At 36.9% G+C, this 20,102-nt stretch overlaps 1 protein-coding gene across 2 annotated transcripts in view; it reads left to right on the top strand.

Annotated features, from left to right (window-relative positions):
- Positions 1-20,102, top strand: part of EPHA6 (EPH receptor A6) — a 368,662-nt gene that overhangs the window by 13,063 nt on the left and 335,497 nt on the right. For both annotated transcript variants that reach the window (XM_053934140.1, XM_053934139.1), the window contains exon 2: positions 14,074-14,138. In XM_053934140.1, coding sequence (XP_053790115.1) covers positions 14,074-14,138 — 65 coding nt within the window. The remainder of the gene's footprint in view (positions 1-14,073; positions 14,139-20,102) is intronic.

Raw genomic sequence — 20,102 nt, 5'->3', positions numbered from 1 at the left:
GCTTGGCTATTAGGATTGCTCAGTGCTTACTCTGTTTTATTGCTCTTAGATGAAACAAATTAAGCTGTGTAGCAATATAAAAGATAATATTCATTGTTATAAATTTGGTATTTACACGAATGAAACATCTTAAATTCCCCCTTCATCTGTTTTAAATTAAGTATGAGATTTAAATCACCTGATCTGATTGAGAGCGAGCACTGGAAATGAAGGGATTGTGGGCAATCAAAAAAGCACTCTGAGATTCTGATCAAGGCATTCATTATTGGTGGTGGGAAACAGCACTAAACAGTAATTGATTGCATTATGGAGAGTGTAGAGAAACCTGCCACGACAAAATATTCTATTCATAGGCTGAGAATGATTTTGAACAGGTGGAAAGTGAGAGCAATAAGTATTTCCAGTTGCTCAGGTATCGTGGTCTCTAGCTCTAGTGAAAAAGGAGCCTTTGGATCAGTCTGGATTTATGAAATTTGTGTGATAAATTTGTATTCAGTTTTAAATTCTATCCCCCTTTATAGTTGGTCTTTTAACTAGGGATATAATTTTAACCATAAAACTTTTCTTTTTAACTCTGATTTTCTCCATCTGACTCCTTATAATCCTCAGTAATTCTTTTTATAGGCAAAAAAATCAACCCCATATGTGAGGCAAAAAAATGCTTGGCCTGAAACTATTCATAGATCCAAGACTCTCAATTAAATCTACGATAACTCTCTCAAGGATGTTGTTCACTCCAGAACAGCTCTATCATTATTGAAAATGATACCTTGCTTCTCACAGACAGCCTTATGCCATGCAATCTGAAATAAGAAGTGAAGACAGCTTCAGTTGTCTTAGTTTTAGTGTGTCTGGTAAATTGCTGCATATTGAAAGACAGTGATTTAGATTTTTACACAGATCAGTTACTTACAGCGATTTAGAATTTTACACTAAGCAGTTGCTGATGATGTATTTTGGATTCTAGCTATAGTTGTGGTGACAGGTTGTTTTAATGGAAGCAAATCTGGGCAAAACCTGTTAGCTGCATCCATTTTCCAACTCCTGCCTCATTCCTGATGTGCAAAGGATAATAATGTTTCTTTTCAACACTCAGTGTTCATTGTCTTCCTGTACAACATCTAAATATGTCACCACTTCTCAGTACCCCTCCTGACTATGTAGCATTCTCCAATCCCTGCTTTCCTTCAACTCCAATTCTGCCTTCTGTTGTGAAGTTTTTTTGCTTTTCAGCATAACATCTCTCTTTCTTTCTAGTTTAAATTGAAAGAGGGTAGATTTAGATGGGATATAAAGAAGAGATTCCTTACTGTGAAAGGAATGTGAAAGGGTGGTAAAAGACTGGCACAGATTGCCCAGAGGAGTTGTGGCTGCCCCATCCTTGGAAGTGTCCAAGGCCAATTTGGATGGGGTTTGTAGCAATCTGGGATAGTGGAAGATGTCCCTGAACTTGACCTGAACATTTGACCTGAACTGTTCTATAATTCTATAATTCTGTGGTATGCTGGATAGCCTTCCCAGACAAACTGAGCATTTTCATTATGTTGTAGTCTTCAGATAGGAGAAAAGAATTTTTTTTTTTAATATTGCCTATTTTTTCCCTTAATAGAGTAACTCATATCCACAGTCATGGTACTGTTTCTGGCCTTCTTGTGTTTTCTGTGCTCAGACATTTCAGGCAGAATGGCAAAAGAGGGGCAAAAAAAAAAAAAAAAGTTTTGAAGAAAAATGTCATAAAGCACTTTTTAATTCAAACATTTCCTTTGTGGTAATCATTGAAATATAAAGGTTCCTGTTTTCTTCACTGGCAGTGTGCATGTATTATTATATAGTCTATATTTGGCATTGCCTGCAGAGTCCCTGGGCAGTGCTCCAGCCATCCTCAGTGACATTGCTCTTGCATCACTGGGTTGTGTAACAGGCACTTAAGTCTCAAGTAGCCCATTGAAGCGGTGCTTTGAGCTAAGTCCCTGAGAGCTGCTGCCTTTCCAGCACTTGACTACTGCTGCAATGCTGTACCTGTCTAAATTATCTCTTGCACTGCAGAAGATCTGAAAAAGAACCTTTAAAAAAATGAAAAAGAAGTCTTTTTACCTTCACTTCTTGATGTGAAATCAGAAAAAATAGTTTATTTTATCCAATTAGATTATTTCATGTACAAAAGGAAAAAGAAGGGTAACTATATACTGTGAAATAGGAGCCTATTTACTTACTTACTTAACAGTTTACTACATAAATGATGGCATTCTCAGATCTATTTAATGCTCTTCAGTTATCTTTGAAATTTAAATCTCCATGAATGTCTATTAAAAGTATATCATTCAAAGCTGAAAGTCTCTGCATAGTAGAGGTGGGTACTCTGTGCTGTCCAATATTTTACAGTAATTTGATCTTTGGTTAGATACTCAGACTTATTTCCTGTCAAGTAAGTGACATGATGCTGTATATTTATTTGTTTATAATGTTAAAAGTATTGCAAACCTGATTAATTGATAAAAACAGTTGAGCCTTCATGTTGATGTTCCACTGTACATAAAGAGACCAAGATTTTTAAAGCCACTTATTACTGGTATGTACTTTAGCTTGACAGCATGACCTAGCACCTGTAAAATGTTCATGCTGTGAAAACTTGGTGCTTGACACCATAAATTATAGATGAAAAGCTGTGGAAGAAGGGACACACTGACGAAGTGGAACAGAGAATTACAAATTAATCAAAGGAGAGAAAAAAATGTTTTAACATCATGAATATAAACCTAGGAGATTCTGGGAATATCTGTCACGAGAGTAACAGCTCTGCTTTCTAAGAGTTGCATTTATTTTGGTATATTTTTGAGGTGCTGCATTAAAAGAAAAGAAAACATGTAATATACCAAATGCTAACCTCATTTTCTGAGTTGCCTAAGGTTTTTTTTGGTATAACTTCTGCTAAACTCCTCCTGTCTACGTCACGGTGACTTTCTGACTACAGTAGTAAGGCCAAGTGTATTAAGTATTTCACTTCTTAGGCAGATAACTTATCAAACAAACGAGATACACTTCAAGAAGCAAAGGAGAAAAACTGATCCATTTGCTTGAGAGCGTTTTACACGCTTGAAAGTCATGGCTGCTTCTGCTTTGATATGCCCACAGCTTGTGGCTCTGCTGATGACTTTCCTCATCTACTGACAGCTAAAGTCATTACTAACCACATTACCTCTACCCAGCAGGAAAAAAAAAACCCAAAGTAGAGTCCTCCTCTAGCTTTTGTATGTCACTTGCTTTCTTGAGTGTCATTGTTGATACATTGCAAGTACAAGGCAGCCACTTACTCAATACCTCAGGTGGAATGGAGAGGAGCATCAAAAAAAAAGGTAAAAAAAAATAAGACCCTTGTTGGTTGAGATAAGAATAGTTTAATAATTGAGGCAAAGTAAAGTGTAATATAACAACAACAACAACAACAACAACAACAAAACAACAACAACAATAATAATAATAATAATAATAATAATGGTGATGAAGAAGAACAACAGCAGTTGGAAGTAAAAAGAGAGATAAAACCTAAGAAAAGCAAGTGATGCACAACTCACTTGCTCATCTCTGTCCAATGCCCAGCCTGTTCCCAAGCACTTCACAGTCAACACCCTTCAGGTTACATATGGAGCATGATGTTCTGGGGTGTGGAATATCCCTCTGGCCAGTTTGGATCACTTGCCCTGGCCATGCTCCCTCCCAGCTTTTTGTGCACTGGCAGAGCATGATACATTGAAAAGTCCTGGACTTGGAGTGAGCATTACCCAGCAACAGCCCAGACATTGCTGTGTTGACTTTATTATTCCCATACTAAATCCAAAACACAGCACTGCACCAGCTGCTAAGAAAATTACCTCTATCCCAGCCCAAACCAAGATGCTGGGTCAATAGGGAGATCCGGGAGCATGTCTTATTGTTTTAGTAGGAAATACTGACTTCATCCTGTGTGTGTGGCAATGCCATAGGTCTGGAGTGGATAATAATAAATGTCCTGTCACTTCTGGAGGCCAATTTGTATGTCTTGTAGATGAATTCTGAGAGGTAGTTCAGAGTACAGCTCTGCAACAGATGGAGATTGAAAACAGCTGTGCTTTCCCACCCTCTACACCACTTCACACAGACACGTTTAACTTTCCTGTTAGCTGGGTAAAGCAGGCAAGTCAGGATCTGCCATTTCTGCGCTGGATGTTTGCTTTGCTTTCTGCATTGTAGCTTTTCTGCCTGCAAAATAAGGATGACCCCATTTCATTTTGATGTAAAAATATGGACTGGATGTAGGTAAAGTCTGATTTAGCTGCCTGAAGTTAAAAAGTTAGGCTGAATTACAGAAATAGTAGAAGATGGTGAGAGAACAGTAAAGCATCTTTGGCTTCAGTGGGTGGGTCTGTGCAGTGCAGAAGAACCCTGCTTCGTGTTTCATGTCTGGAACTTCCCTGACTGTTGTTCCCAAGTCTGATTTGCCTATGTGAGAGTTTCAGACTCCCAGTTTTTGCTCTCAGCCTGTCTGAAGCAGCTCTGCAGCTCTGAACACACCACCCTCAAGGGCGCTGCCAAAAATCCTGGACTGGTCCCTTGTCTTAGTTCTTGAGCCAGAGATTCTCAAACAGATCTTCATGGGCATGTGCTGCCAGTCAAGCACAAACTTCAGTTGCTTCAGCCTTTGTTCCTCTCCTAAGATTTGTCTGTTCTGTTCCTCAGAGTCACCAAACTGCTAATTTTTCATTATGGTTATTAAGTGACTACTTGAGTAAGCAGTGGCCATCTGTCCTCTCAGTCCCTATTTGTTCTCTTCAAAACTTCTTTCTTTCAAGGGACTGCTGTGGAACACTCCACACTTCTCACTCCACTTAAAAAGAGACAGATTATGAGGTTGAAAGTTATTTCTGTATCAACCTTCCCAGGTATTGATTAGGAAAAGGCAGCAAACCTTTGCAATGCCATTTCATTCTTTACTATTAGACAGGCTATGTCTTTGGATCAGAGCAGGGCAAGGAAGAATGAGTGCCTAAGGTGGGTTTGATCATGCCCATGAACTCCACAGGGAAGTTTCTACCCCCCTTGAAGAGGAATTCCCTAAAAGTATGGATATAGGAACAATAGCCATGGAGTTATTAACTTTGTAATTAGTTTGTCTGACAGTTATGTATAGGTATTGTTATAATTTCCCAAAAGCTTTTGTATGTTGGGGTTTTTTTTTTTCACTTATGGATGTCGTGACATTAACTTTTTGTTCATTTTATCACCACCCAATACAAGTATTAAAGTAAAAGACATAAAAGAAACTGCTTGTAAGGATGCAGAGTAAAAAAGGTTGACAGCAAAGTGAAGAATATTAAATTTAGCATTAGTCCCAACCTAAGAGAACTGGCTTCAACACACAAATCATTTACCAGTGCAAGGAAAGATAAATCTGTTTGTCTGAATTTCAGTTGTTTCTAATTTCCCTAATTAAGATATACTTAGGTTAATAAACAGGGCTGACAAAACTGTCAGGTATTTGTGTTCATTTAGGAAATGCTGCCCAGTAATCTACTGTTGACATGAACATGATGGTGAATTGAATATCAATTAGTATTTTCAAGGCAGAATGAAAATTATGAAGTAGGGCAGCTGGGCTCCTGTCATCATTTTGTGACTCCTCTTTTTGTCAGGATTGGCTCTTGATCTTTTTGTATTACACATGTGAAACCAAAATAAATAATAAAAAAAATAATACAGGTCTGTGGTGTTTTCTGGAGCTGTGAACAGCATTAATTTATCTCACTTCTTTTTAACAGCAATCTCTGCTGTAAAGGAGTATCTTAAAGCTGAGTCAATGGTAAGAACACATTGTTTCCCTGGTACCTAAACTCCTTTTTCCCCATCTCATTCTTTGTGAGGAGCACATTAAAGTCGAGCAGTCTGCCTCTGCCTGCCAGGACTTCCTCAGTTCTGTGCTCGCTGCCTGTCCTGCAGGGCTGACATTGCAGAGCTCAGCCCCCTCTGGTGCATTACAAACGTGGGAGTTCATCCCTCCTGGCTGAGCTGTGCATTTCACAACCTTCTCCTGCCTTGCTTTCCCGTCTGAAAGTGCATTGATCAACAAAATCACTTTGATATTGCTCTTGGGGAAAAAGCTCTGTTACAGGCTAGGAGAGATAGGACATTACCTACTCATTTTCCATTCCACAATTACCTGAGGAAAACTTGGGGCCTCATCTTTTTCTGAGGTAAGCCCATTTATTTTGGATTTGAGAATGCTTTCTTTTTACATCAGTAGTTTTATTTTTTTTTTCTTGTGCTGATGAGTAAGACTCACATGGGAGAAGCAAGTGCCTATGTGAGACCTCAAAATAGGAAATGTTTACAGCTGTCCTGGAGCAAGATAACCTGCTGGGTGGCAGAGTAAGTAGTTAAGATCTAGCCATATACAATTTGGAATTGTAACTGTTATCCTAGAAAGATTTCAGTGCAGAAATTGTCATGTGTTTCTGCACTGACAGATTTTCTCTATGCATTTGGTGCCACTGAATGTATCAAGTGGATTTCCAAGGCTTCATTTGGTATTTGTGAAATAAAACTTGGAATCCACCTTACTGGGGAAGACTGAATCTCTTATTGACTGTTACTGCATGCCTTTAAATGATAAATTGTTGAATTTCTCCCCCTACTTTGATATCTTTTCCGGAGTTATAGACAGGGATAAAAATAACAGAAAGAAACAGAACACAAAATTGTACTGTTATTTCTTTTGGGTGCAAGGATTCGTGTTTATTGAAAATAACTCTTGTCTTAGGTATTTATAAATTGTAAGTTACAGTAATTGATTATCAGATATTTTGATAGGTGTTCAAAATATTGCAGTTGCTTATTTTATAGTGAAGTGGCATTGGTAAGGGAAGAAAAATGCTCTTGTTAAAATATATTTGTGGTTGGAAACTTGAAACCCTGAAGTTAACTTAGAGCTTGCCAATTTTTAAAAAAATCTGCATTTAAATCCTATTTTCAGAAAGACAGGTGTAACTGATGTAACTGAGGGGTCTGCAATGGTTGCCAGTGCTAATAATGATACAACATGAGAATAAAGGGGTTCATGTTGATTTTTAACATGAGAATGGAAGAAAGTATGAAAAAAGGATGTAGTAAAACTGAAACATTGAGTATGAATATGTTGGTTTCCATTCCAGAGAGAGATGGAGCAGTAGGGTTACAGCAGCCTTCTTCTCCTCTAAGGAGAACATGCATCTTTGCATATGGAAAGGATCGTCATATTGGCTCTGTAATATGATAAATTTTAATTTCATTTGAAAAATGATCTTGCTAAGAAATAGGTAAGAATGTGTTCTAGTAAAAAAAGTTGAATGTAAAAGGTGAGTGGGAGCTTTTTTTTTTTCTCCCCAAAAGAACCATTGTTTGTTTTAATCTTGTTTTCTCAGAGCCACAGGATCTCAAATTATACCTATCCAGGAAGTTGTAGGAAACAGTAAGACTGAAACACATAACTGAAGCAAATGAGAAAAGAGGGAAAATAATTCCTTAAGCATCTGTATGTAATGTATGGAAAGAAAAATGGTGCTGTGGGGGAATTGGGTTTTGAAGATTCTCACTGGAGACCTTGTGTAATGGAGTAAAACAGTACCAAGATAAAGAAAGGCATTTATCCAATATAACCCCATCTAATAACGTTGCAAATTTCTTAGCACTGACAAGATGAATGTATCATGAATGAGCTGTCTGGCCAGTTCTCATTCATCAGAAGAGAATTTTAAAAGTGTTTCTGTGAGTGTGCAAATATGAGAATAAGAAAGGTGAAAGGGGAAATTCCTTTTAAAAGTTCTTGATTAGGAAATCACTGATTAGTAACAAAAGGCCAGCTTTGGATAACAGCTCAGCCTACATTGGAGGCAACATGAAAGCAGAAACTAGAAATATGAACATTTCTCATTAATGGAAATCATTAATGGAAAAGAGAGGATAAATGTGGAAATTAGCACATGTTAGAAAATACTTAGTGTAGAAAACTGAAAATAAAAAGTGTGTTAGGTAAATGCCCAAGTCTCACAACACTCAGGAAAATGGGAATTTCTCTATTGCATTATGAATAAAAATGTTTGTGTGAGTGGTATTGAACTATTTTTAGAAAGAGGCAGAAAATAATGTGTTTGAAATTAGGGAAATAGAAATTAGTGATTTATTCATATAACATGAAGAATATGAAGTACTCCCCATCTGGTGTAAATAGTTCTCTTCCAAGAGTCCTGAAAGAATTGGCTGAGGATATCTCTGGGCTATTGATGGTAAATTTAATGAGTTCAGGGACTCAGGGAATTCAGGAATACTGGAAAAGCGTAGGTGTTAGAGATGTGGTTTGAAAAGAAAAGGGAAGCACCATTAACCAGGTAACTAGATTTTTATAAAACTCACATTTGGAGAAGTCATTTATCTCCCCTGCTCTGCCCCAAGGCAACAGGAGATTATGCAGAAACCAGGCCTGACAGTGTTCAAGGTGTCTTAAAAGCCTCCTGGAGTGGAGATTCCCCAGCTTCCCAATTAGTCACAGCTCTCCCTCTTCTTTGTAAGGTAGCAAGGATTTTCTTGGAGTCTGACATAAAACTCTTGGAAATGTTGAGGAGAGTGGAAGGATTACTCTCTCTGTTTTGCTGGCTCTAATCCTGCTTATCTCAGGCAAACAGCATTGTCAATACTTTGTTTACTCTCTGATTTGCTGTGACTCCTGTACTCTTCCCTGGCAGAATTGCTATCTGGACAGGTGCTCCTCATACTTTATTACTGCATCTCATTAATCTTGCCTGAACCAGATAGCTGTTGAATGCAAAATAATGAAAATTATGGAAAAGGAATCTATTGATATGTGTATAATGAATGCCAGTTTATTTGGTTTATGGAAAACAGTCCTGGTCATAAAACCAAGCATTTAAATAATTTTTCCCAGTTGATTGCATGTTAATTACCAAGGTAACTTGGATATTGCATGTCCCCTTCTTCTTTCTGTCTTCCTCAGGCAGGCAAGCCACAGCAGTAATATGTTGAGATTTTTTTATATTATAATAGAATATGATAGAGTCTTCTGACAGTAAGCTTCAATTTTTCTACCAAATAGGTTTTAAAGAAAAACCTGAGGTATAAGGAGCCTTAAAGTAGTTCTAGTGACTGTAAAATCACAGAATTTGAGATATTAGTTATTCACCATTATTCTAACATTTTCATTAGTAACATGAAAACAAATATAAACTCAATACCTGACAAAAGAGCAGTAAGTAAAGAAAAAAGGAGAATGTGCAGACAGGTAGGAGCCTTTATCACTTAGTAAAAGTCAGCCCTTGCAAATGAAATTTGTTTTAGTTTAAACCAATGGATCTTTGTACATTCAAGAGCAAAAATTTAACCCAAACTGAAAAAAAAAAAAAATTATGAAAAGGAGTGAATCTGTATAGGACAGTGATCTTGTAGAGTAGTAGCAGCCTATGAGTGCAATGCTGCAGCAAAAAAAAACAGGCTAATGTGACCCTGGCTATCTAAACAGGATATAAAAATAACCAGGACTCGTAATACATACTGTTAAAAGGAATGATTTCAGAATACTGCATGTGATCCTCTTCCTAAAAATGAAAAAAAAAAAAAAAAAACATAAATCCTGAAAGAAAGTATAGACACTTCAGAAGACAGCAACAACTCTCTTGAGGGCTGGAAGTGAGAGACTTCAAAAGCTCTCTCTGTTTGCCTTATAAATATAAACTTTGCAGTCAATAATAATGTTCTCAGGGAGAAAAAAAGGTGCCAGATTTGCCCATTTCTGGGGATCACCTGTAATGTCTCCCTACCTTGCTGGAAGATACTGAAACTTTCAGTTTGGTTTTTTTTTTTTTTTTTTTTTATCTTTTACGCTGTACAGAAGAGATGTTCCTGAGTCATTAGTGCTGTCTTCAGAAATTGATGTCTGTGTATTGCTTTGCTTTCCTTGCAAATCTTAAACTTACCCACTCTAGAGGTAACAGTGAAATGTTTAAAATGAGCAGATCAGACTGGGTGATCCAATATCAGGCTGTGATTCCATGAAGTTGGCCAAAATCCTGTATTAATTGTGTTAATTCACACATACCCTGTCTGGAGATGTGTAAACAAAAGAAGAAAAGAAACTAGCCAAATGAATGTTTGGAAGGCTTTTTTACTTGGTTGTACAGACAGGATTGCAGAGTTCATCTTTAGAAGAGTATTTTGGAGTGAAAATTAAAATTCCACCCTGTCAGTCCTCGGAGCTCTGCTTGTCATAATTTTAGGTAAAACAGTTTCCTTGGGACCAGCTAAAACCTCTGAAAAGATTAATTTCAGTTGTAAAGTCTAATAATAGCAGTGTAAGATAATGTCCAGAAAAAAGGAAACTGAAGCCCAATATGACATAATGAGTAATAATAATATATATTAAAGTAGGTGCTGGAATAAAAAGCTAAACACTTCTGTGAATGAATGAAATGTGCAGGTAATTAAACAATAGGCTTGCAGATGTATGTTCAAGTCTGTATATTATTATGCAAGTGTTAGTATCCCCAGTTCAGTTATTCAAGAAAGGACATTCAAGTGCTAAATCTGAGTTCTTTTTATCCAAAGAGTTTTTTTTTTAAAGGGTCTTTGAGTTCATTTTGAATTGTGACATGACTTTGTACTGGCAGACCTAAACTCTTGTTCACTGTGCAAGTTTAAGAGCCATCACCTCAGAAAAGTGCCTGCTAAAAGTGGAGGTTGGATGTCACAAATGTCAATAACATTGCTGAGTCTCAACCAGTGTACTCAGAGCTTTTCCCATAAAATATTAACTGCAGTAGTTCTGGACACACTTCTGTTTATGCTGGCAGCTAATGGCTTGTCCATAATGGACACTTTTCATTTTTTTTTAAGAAAAATTGAGCATTTTATGGCATACAAAGGAGCATAAATAAGTAAATGTAGGGACAAAGGTCAATAAATATCACTTTGTGATTCCATTAGCTTTTTAGGGAATTTTCTCAATATAAGCATCGCAGGAGTAGTGCCCACCATCTTTTTTTTAGTCTCTTTGCATAGAATTTCCAGTTCTTCTGAAACTTTCCCTATCCTGCAGGCAGAGGGGGAGCCTCCACTCCTGTGTATAATTCAGATGTTTACCTACTGGCATTCCTCTTAGCCTGGAGCTCTTTGGCAGAGGGATTTTCTGCCATAAGAGCTGTGAGTTGGAAGCGCCTTGGCAGTGCAGATTTGTCTGCCATCAGGTCTGTGCTGCTGGGGATAGGCTGCTTCTTAATCACCTCGTTTAAAGTTAGCTTGGGTGTCTCTGTCCCACACTGAAGTCTAGCATGTAGATATCTCCAAACCTCTGAAGTGCTCGAGGATTTTATTGCTTTATCTGTGTCCTCAGTTGAATAGCAGACTCTCTTGAATCCACAGCTTCGCTGGAGTTTGTGTTTCTTCGGCGCAAACATAAGGTTTACTTGATATTTCAGTATTTGCACATTTTTGACTGATAATTATTTTATGTCTTGTAATACAAGTCCTGTTAGAAAGACAGTCTTTTCATTGTTATGATTTTTATTTCTGACTCTGAAGGTGATACCATTGTAGTTCTGGTTAACAGCTGTTTGGTGGTTTGAGTTCTCCATTTGGAGAATTCCCCAATTGGTTTGAATTTTCCAGTTCTTACAGATTTGGTAGCTACAGGTGAGAATATGTGAGCATTCAAGAGCCTTGGTATGTCAAATGTATCAAAAATTGTATTTTAACAAAACTCAATTAGTCATTAGGGATGTTTGGTAAATGTATATGAGGAATATTATTAGATCATGACTCAACTAAATCTAAACTTAATATACTTTCAGTGATGAATTTACTCTAGTTTTTAATTTTTTTAATGTATAGCTTTGAGCCTTCAAGTAGTACTTGATTAATTCAGGCAAGGAATTAATTAATTCAGGCTCCACTGAAGAAATGAATTAGTTTTCCTTTCTGTATTTTGGGTCTTGTTCCACAGAAGTATTAATTTTGAATACCTGGATGATGTTTATTAAATTGTGGTCTTGCTACCACAAAAATTGCAAAACTGAAATGATACTTCACACCCTAATTAATGCTGCTCATAGAAAGTTTTATTTCTGCCTGCAGGTCTGTAAGAATAGCACTTTACAAAGAGCAAGATATAACTTGAAACGCAGCTGGAAACAAAGGACATAATAAATAGTCCATGATTTCTGGGTGGAGAGAGGATGGGGGGAGAGATGGAAAGAAAACAAACACTTAAGATTAACTGAAATACTCTCATTCTCTCTATGAAAAAGAAATGTGTTAACCCAGGTGTTTTTTTTTTTTTTTTGGTTTTGTGGTGTTTGGTTCTTTCTTTTTTTTTCTTTTTTTTCTTTTTTTTTTTTTTTGGAGTTAACAGATCCCTAGTTATAATCTACTTAAAAGTTTTACATGGGAAAAAGATGCATCAAATGTCAAGTGAGAAGATGCTTTTTTTGACTCTTCCACAAGAGCATGGTAGCCTGACATAAATAGAAAATACTATGACAGCTGTAAATCACAGCTTTTTAAGCAAGTGGAAGACAGCAGTAGTCTCAATGAGGATAGTGATCCTTTTTTTTAAGTAAAAGTAAAATAGGGATTGTAAAAAGTTACTAATTTATACTCGTATTATTCACAAAGCTTCATACAGTGAAGTGGTGAAGAGGTGGAGAGCAGAATCCTCCCCTTTGTTGAATATATTTTAAAAATGTCATTATTTCTTCACATAAACCATTGAGCTTTTATGTGGTTTATGCTGAGCTTTTTACTTGCCTGTAAGGCTGTCGACGAGACAGCAAACTTCAGTTTCAGGTTAAAAGTCACCATCCATTCAAACACAGAGGTGCTCTAAGTGTCACTAGTACAAAAGAGAAGGGAAGATGCTGGGTCAGGTTCCCTCTAATAAGCTTCCAAGTTCAGTGTCCATGCCAAGGTGCCTTTTCCATAAGGCAGAAGAACATGCCCTGGCTTCTGCTGCTGCTGTACTGCTTTCTAGAAACACATTATATAGATATTATATTATATATATAATGAATATATTATATATATAATATTATATAAATATTAAATAGAACACATTATATAGGTAGCTGTACCTTGATTATTTGGACAGACAAGAGGTAGAAGATAGCACACAGCAATATAAACCCCACAAATGTGTGGACAGTGGGGTCATGTTTCAAATTAACTGCTTAATTATTTTTCTCCATCGTTTAACCATTCAAAGAAGAACTGGAATTAGTGGGCTGTAAGGAGGAACTCAGCAATCAAAACACACTAACTCAATAATTACAATAAACTGCCCTGTATAACACTTAATTTTGTGTTTAAATCCTAATATAGATTTCTGAACTTAGAGGGTCGGATGAAACAATTCCATTAGAGGGTGGTAGTACCTGTGGGTAAAATGTCTCATGTGCTACATGTATTTTCTTTAGCATCAGTGAATGGAAGCGAAAAAGGAAGTTAATGTAATTTAACATTAAAATAATGCAGAAACATTTTGTAATATGCGATAATGCACATCCTATCCTATATCAAAAAACTGAACATGAATATGAGAGAAGTGATGCAAAATATATGCAGCTGATATTAACACTGTGATGCTCCATCCAAGAGAGAAACTGAAGTTGTTTGTCTTTCTATGTTCTCAGTTTGTAAATTGTATAATTTTATGTCTGGGAAGTTTATGGGTTTCATTAAAAAAATCTTACTTTTGAAACTGTGTATTTTATTAGCTTTAATGCTACAGACTTTCCAGATTTCCAGGCAAGGGATTGCAGGAATGTGCATGTTTGATCAGGCATCTTTTAGTGGTTAAATATCAGCAGTGGTCTGTGATTTGGCAATTATTTCTACAAAAGATTTAGGGTTTTTTATGAGTTTTGAGGCTTTTTTGGGTAAGAAATGTAAGCCATGAAAGCCCAAATAAACCTGGCTAACATGGCAAGTTCAGTCCTTTCTGTTTTAATACTTTGCTGTGTCTAATCCAAGCAATACCACAAACACAATTTCTTTTTCCATTTTCAGTTGTGTTACTTGATACTACAACTGCCCTCGGAGAACTAGGATGGAAAACATTTCCCTTAAATGGGGTAAGTCTGTCACTATTTTTGTTTTTTTGGTCTGGATTTTGGCATTCTGAAACTCTGGAAGTAAATGTCTCTCATACCTGGGTGGATATTCTTGAAATACAGACTTATCTGGAAGATTTTAGTTGTTCTTGGGACTGGAGCTGCCTGTGTTGTGAGTAGAAATTACAGATGCAAGAATGACAAGAATACACATTGTTATGTTCTTCTCTTGCTTTTCTGAGTGCTAAATATCCATCTTAATTTAAATCCAATTGTAACTGTTTTAAATCATAAAGTTTCATATAAAAAAAAATCCTGTGCTGGAGAAATGTGTTACAATTCCTTCTTCTATTTTATTTTTTTTTTTCTTCTTTTTTTTTTTTTTTTTGTGAAATAAAAGGAAAAATAATTGTCTGTTTTGCAAATTGGAACAAAAATCTTATGGTTTAACTGAGCAGAAGTATGGACTTTAGCATCTGATAATATGGCATTAGATTACCTAAATCAGAAAAATGAAAGAATTAATAGTGTCTGTTGTTCTTGGGGACAGTGAGCATGGGGTAGAACAACATTTTTGCTCTCTAGAGTTCAACCATCAGTTCTTTGCCAGTGGCTGCACTTTCAGAACCTGTTTTTTTTTTTTTCTTTCCACCCAGCTAATGCATGTCACAGAGTATCAGGGGCATTTGGAGTTTCACTTTCAAAGATGCACTATTCTGGAGCATTTAACATGTTCTGCATCAACTTGTATTTCTGATGTCACTGTACATACTGTGTATCACTTATTTTTATACTAGCTTGCATTATCTCTTGATTCTTGTGTATGAAGCATATAATTATTTGCTTCTCTGAAATGAGCTCAGAAAATACTCTTTTCCTGAGAGTAATATCTTGTTCCATTTTCAGTCATTTTATTTGCCATGTTCTGTTCCAGAAGGAAGTAGAAACTGTCTACCCTCAGCACCTTAATAATCCATTTTTATAAAATGCCTTCTGTGTCTTTGCCTTCGGGGATTTCAAGCCATATGACATTTCTTAATCTCAGCCTGTTTTCAACTTTATGGATTACTCTTTTGCTTTGTATTCCTAGGCATAATTTCCATCTCTCACAGATACTTCTGTGTTTTACATTTTGTATGCAGTCTCACGCAATCTGGGTTATAATTCTGAAAGTTTTGTTTCCTTTAAAAATCCCAGACAAAGTAAATACAGTCATACACCACAATGAGAAATGAATTTTTGCTCTAGCAAAAAGTAAGGACTGTCATCTACCGTGATGAGAAAAATCCAGTGAGGAATGTTTTGCTTGAGCACTGGGATGAGCTCCACTGAAGTGCGCAGTACACTTGGAAAGCACACAAGATATAATTGCAGTTATTGTGTAAATTCTTAAAAGCTTTAGCCACAGTATACAAACACAAAAACATGTGTGCTCCAAGTTAATTTAAAACACAGCTATTATAACATGTATTTTTTGGTTCATCATACATACCCTAAACAATAGTATTGCAGCCTCATGAGGGTTTTGAGTGTCTTAGGACCACTGCTGTATATTAAGAACTAGTAGCACTTAATAGAATACATAAAGGAGTTTACATTTCAGTAAGAACCTGGGATTCAATTATTAAAATATTTCCCAAAAATGTACAAAGTGGTTTGAAAAAACAAAAGGAGCTAGAGTAAATACAAGGCAGGAAAATGGTTTGTAGCATAAAATCATAGAATCATTTATGAATGATATGAATCATTGTAAATAGAATCATTATCATAGAATCATTATGAAAAGACCTTTCAGATCACTGAGTCCAACTGTTAACCCAAGACCACCGTGTTCACCACGTCCCCAAATGCCACAGTCACAGACTTTTTGAACACTTCCAGGGATGGTGATTTATATCCACAGTGCTACCTCATCTGAGTTACTCTTGTATCCTGATATAATCCAGAATATGGCACAATCATTGGTGTGATTGAGATTATCACTGCAGAGATAAGAATCTGGTTTGTCCCATGATGGGCTCAATAGGATTTTCTTGTTTCCTGAAGGAGAGTGACAGATTTTGAATTGTTGGTGTTTTCTGAAAGAAATTTTTGTTCAGATACTATTGAAATCTAATGTGTTACTTTAATCAAACCTTTTATTTAAAAGTGTTTGTGTAGTGTTTATGTGTGTAAGAAAAATGTCACTGACATATGATTACTGCTCTGCTGAACATTTTTAATGTTAGGAGGATGAGATGATGGGTTTTCCTGAGCCTGTGACATTAGCAGAAGTCATTAATTTACTGGCACAGTCAGTCACAAGGAATGTTTTCATTAAATTGAAGAGCAACTGAAATAATAATGCTTGGGATTTGGGTAATATTGAGTATGCCTCAGAGATTTTAAACTATCAGGCTAGGGTGAAGTGGGATAAAAAAATCAGGAGGTTCTTTTGGAACTTGCAGAACCTTAACCTTTGCCTCCCAAACCTTTTATTTATAGTAGATTCATGACATAACATTTTTAAGTTTTCAGCAGTTTTGGTCATCATTGAGCTGCAAAGATAACTGTGTTATCTATGTCTTGGGAATGCAATGTGTGATTTTGTCTTTAAATTTTCTTCCCAGTTATTTGTGCATTCTTCCTGAAGCATGAGAATGCAATATTTTTTTCTTACAAATGTGTTTTATTTGTGTGTCAGATTTTTTTCCTTGTATTTTGAACAGGTCATAAATTCAGTGCTTAGAGCTACAAAAATGCAGCATAAAACATTAATATCTCTGAGGTCAATGGCATCAACTTTTGTTGATTGAATTCCAGTTTAGCTTCTTAGTGATGGGCTGTCTAAAATTTCTACCTTAATAATGGACACATCTGATACTTCCTCTGTTCTTTGGGCTATAGTTCAAAATGACCGATTGATTTATGAAAAAGCATGCACTATGAAAGGAGATCTTTGCTCACCAAACTGTCACTTCATAACCTTGAAAATATAGAACAGAGGTTTGGGGTTTTTTGATTGGTACAAAAAATGGAAGAGAGAAGTTCATGTGTTTCAGAAGAGGATGTGAATGGTAGCTGGTGGGCAGTCTCAAGTGCTCAAGTGCATGTGAAGTAAAATGCAGCATTCTAACCAAAGTCAGTTTGCTGACCTTGGGGACACAGTTAGGAACTAGGAAAGAAATGAAAAAAATCTCAAAGTCCAGCTGAAATGCAGTGGTCCACAACTTTCCTTTACACATTAGCAGTAATACTAATAAAATAAGGTACCTTATTAACTGCAGTTGGTGAGGTATTTTCCTTCTGTCTTCAACATAACTTAAAAAAAAAAAAATATTTATTTCCTATTGCATTAATCATTGCAACACAATGCTGTGAGCAAAGTTTGCTCAGAAGCTATGGTTTGGGGACTGTTGCCATAAGGGCCTGCCCAGTCCTGATACACTTCTGCCATAGAATCATAAAATGGTTTGGGTTGGAATGAAGCTCAAAGATTGTCCAGTTTGAACTCCCTGCCGTGGGCAGGAGGCCACAGGACCACACTGCTCAAACCTCAGAGCATCCAGTCTGCCCTTGAACACTTCCAGGGAAGAGGCAGCCACAGCTTTTCTGGGCAACCTGTGCCAGGGCCTCCCCACCCTCACAGGAAAGAATTTCTTCCCAATATCCAATCTAGACCTCCTCTCTTTCCGTTTAGAGCCATTAGCTCTCATCCTATCACTCCATGCCCTTGGGAAAAGTCCCTCTCCAGCTCTCTTGTGGCACTGGAAGGGGCTGTAAAGTCCCTCCACAGCCTTCTCTTCTCCAGCCTGAATAAGCCCAACTTGTGTGTAGCCACTCCAAAAATCAGTTTAAAAGGAGGGCAAGGTGACTCACAGCACAAAGCTGTGAGACATTTACCTGTGGAAAAGACTTATAAAAGCTATCTTGACTTGTCATTGCAGACACAATGTATGGCCTCAGCAGTAAAGAACCTTCTAGAAGTCCTCTAAATTATTTGACAACTCTGTGAGTGATGAAACTGCTTTAGTTTCCACAATTATTTGAACAGTTTCCTTGTCAATTGGTAATTTACCTATTGATCTATCCAGGGAAATAATTCTGGTTTTAATATCTTGTTTCTATAGGGGATTAAAATATATTTTTTAATAACAGTCACTAATATACAGTATTAATATTCTTCCTGTGTTATGAATTTTTGAGACTAATCTTGTTATAGTACTGATGTTTTTTCCCTACCAGACTGTTTATATTACCCTCTCTGTTAAAATAATTGTTTTACAGTAAATGCATTTATCAACAATCTATTTTTTTAGTTGATTCTTAGCTAATTAGGAGACATTTCTGTAGTTTATGGTAACAAGAGTTTTGAATGGCTTGGTACTGTTTGTCACAGATGGCACTGATGTTTTCCTGTGCTGGCCTGCCAACATTTCTTTCAATGCAGCTGCATTCACTTTCACCTTCATCTTTTAAATATCTCAGAAAGTGATGGGGGGAATATATCTTGGGACATTCTTCTACAATACTTAACATTTTTAGCTATTCATTTCCTTAAGTAGACTGTCTTTGAACTGTATTTATAAACGTAAGGAAGTTTATATACTTAATACTTATTTTCTAAATAAAACAATTGTGTGTTTTCATCACTGTTTTGGTCAGCAGTATAAACATAGCACCAAAGGGCAGCTGGAAAGGAATTAATTCTGTCCCAGGGAGACAAAATAAACATAATTAAATCCAAGTTGTGTGAAACTTACCAGGATACAACAGCAATACCATAAAAAGACTTCTATTTAAAGTTTTCACTTTTCTTCTAAACAAATTGTAGAGTCATTTGGGCTGGAAATGATTTGGATCACTGAGTCTGACTATAAATTAACACTGCCAAGTCCCTCACTAGGCCATGTCCATGGGTGCCACATTGACTTGTCTTCACACACCTCCAGGGCTGAGGACTCAACTGCATCCCTGAACAGCACATTCCAATGCTCGGTAACCTTTTCCATGAAAAAAAAAAAAAAAAAAATCCTAATATCTAATCTAAACCTCCTCTGGTGCAACTTCAGGCCATTTCCTCTCATCGTGCCACTTGTTCCCTGGGAGAAGAGACCAAGCCCTGCCAGGCTACCCCCTCCTTTCAGGGGTTGTAGAGAGTGATAAGGTCCCTCCTGAGCCTCCTTTTCTCCAGGCTGAACCCCCCCAGCTCCCTCACAACACTTCAGACCCTTCCCCAGCTCCATACCCCTCTCTGGACACTCTCCAGCCCCTCAATGTCCTTGTCCTGAGGGGCCCAAAACTGGACACAAGATTCTAATTGTGACCTCACCAGTGCCGAGTACAGGGGGACAATCCCTGCCCTGCTCCTGCTGGCCACACATCCTTGCTTCAGGCCAGGATGCCACTGGCCTCCTTGGCCACCTGGGCACACTGAGCAGTCTGTGGAACAGAGAACTGCAGCTGTGTGGGGAGATGTTGCAGAAGTAGCAAGAAGTAAAGTTTTAACTAAGAACTGAGGATGTTTTTTGAGAAAAAAAAAAAAAAAAAAAAAAAAAGAAGCATCCGAAAGTCTAAGTTTTTCCCCCTATTACAGCAGTTCAGCTATGGTAAAGATATGTAGTTACATCTGTGAAAGCTCACCAGCAGAATTTCAGAGGTGTTACAGAGGCTGTGGTTTTAATAAGAACTTTATAGAAGGTAGGGATTTAGCTGTCAGAACATTTAACAGGGATGAAGGGAAGGAAGCTAATCAGATTTTCACACAATATGGGGAATTTACAGCGATGACATTAAGAAAAAATATTGGCAGTCATGTATTTGAGCTGTAATTTGGGCATAATCAGATACCATCCTCTGTAATGCCATATTTAGAATACTTTTTGACAGTCAAGTCATTATTTGAGGAAAAAGGTTAAATCAAGGGGTAAGATTTTTGAGAGTGATTTCCATCTGCAGAGATTAAACAATAAGGTATATCCATGATCTAGTTAAATGGCTAGGAAA

This window comes from Vidua chalybeata, chromosome 2, assembly GCF_026979565.1.
Source record: "Vidua chalybeata isolate OUT-0048 chromosome 2, bVidCha1 merged haplotype, whole genome shotgun sequence".
Lineage (NCBI taxonomy): Eukaryota > Metazoa > Chordata > Aves > Passeriformes > Viduidae > Vidua > Vidua chalybeata.
Note: the sequence above shows the minus strand (reverse complement) of the source record. Positions and strands in the feature narration are given on the sequence as shown.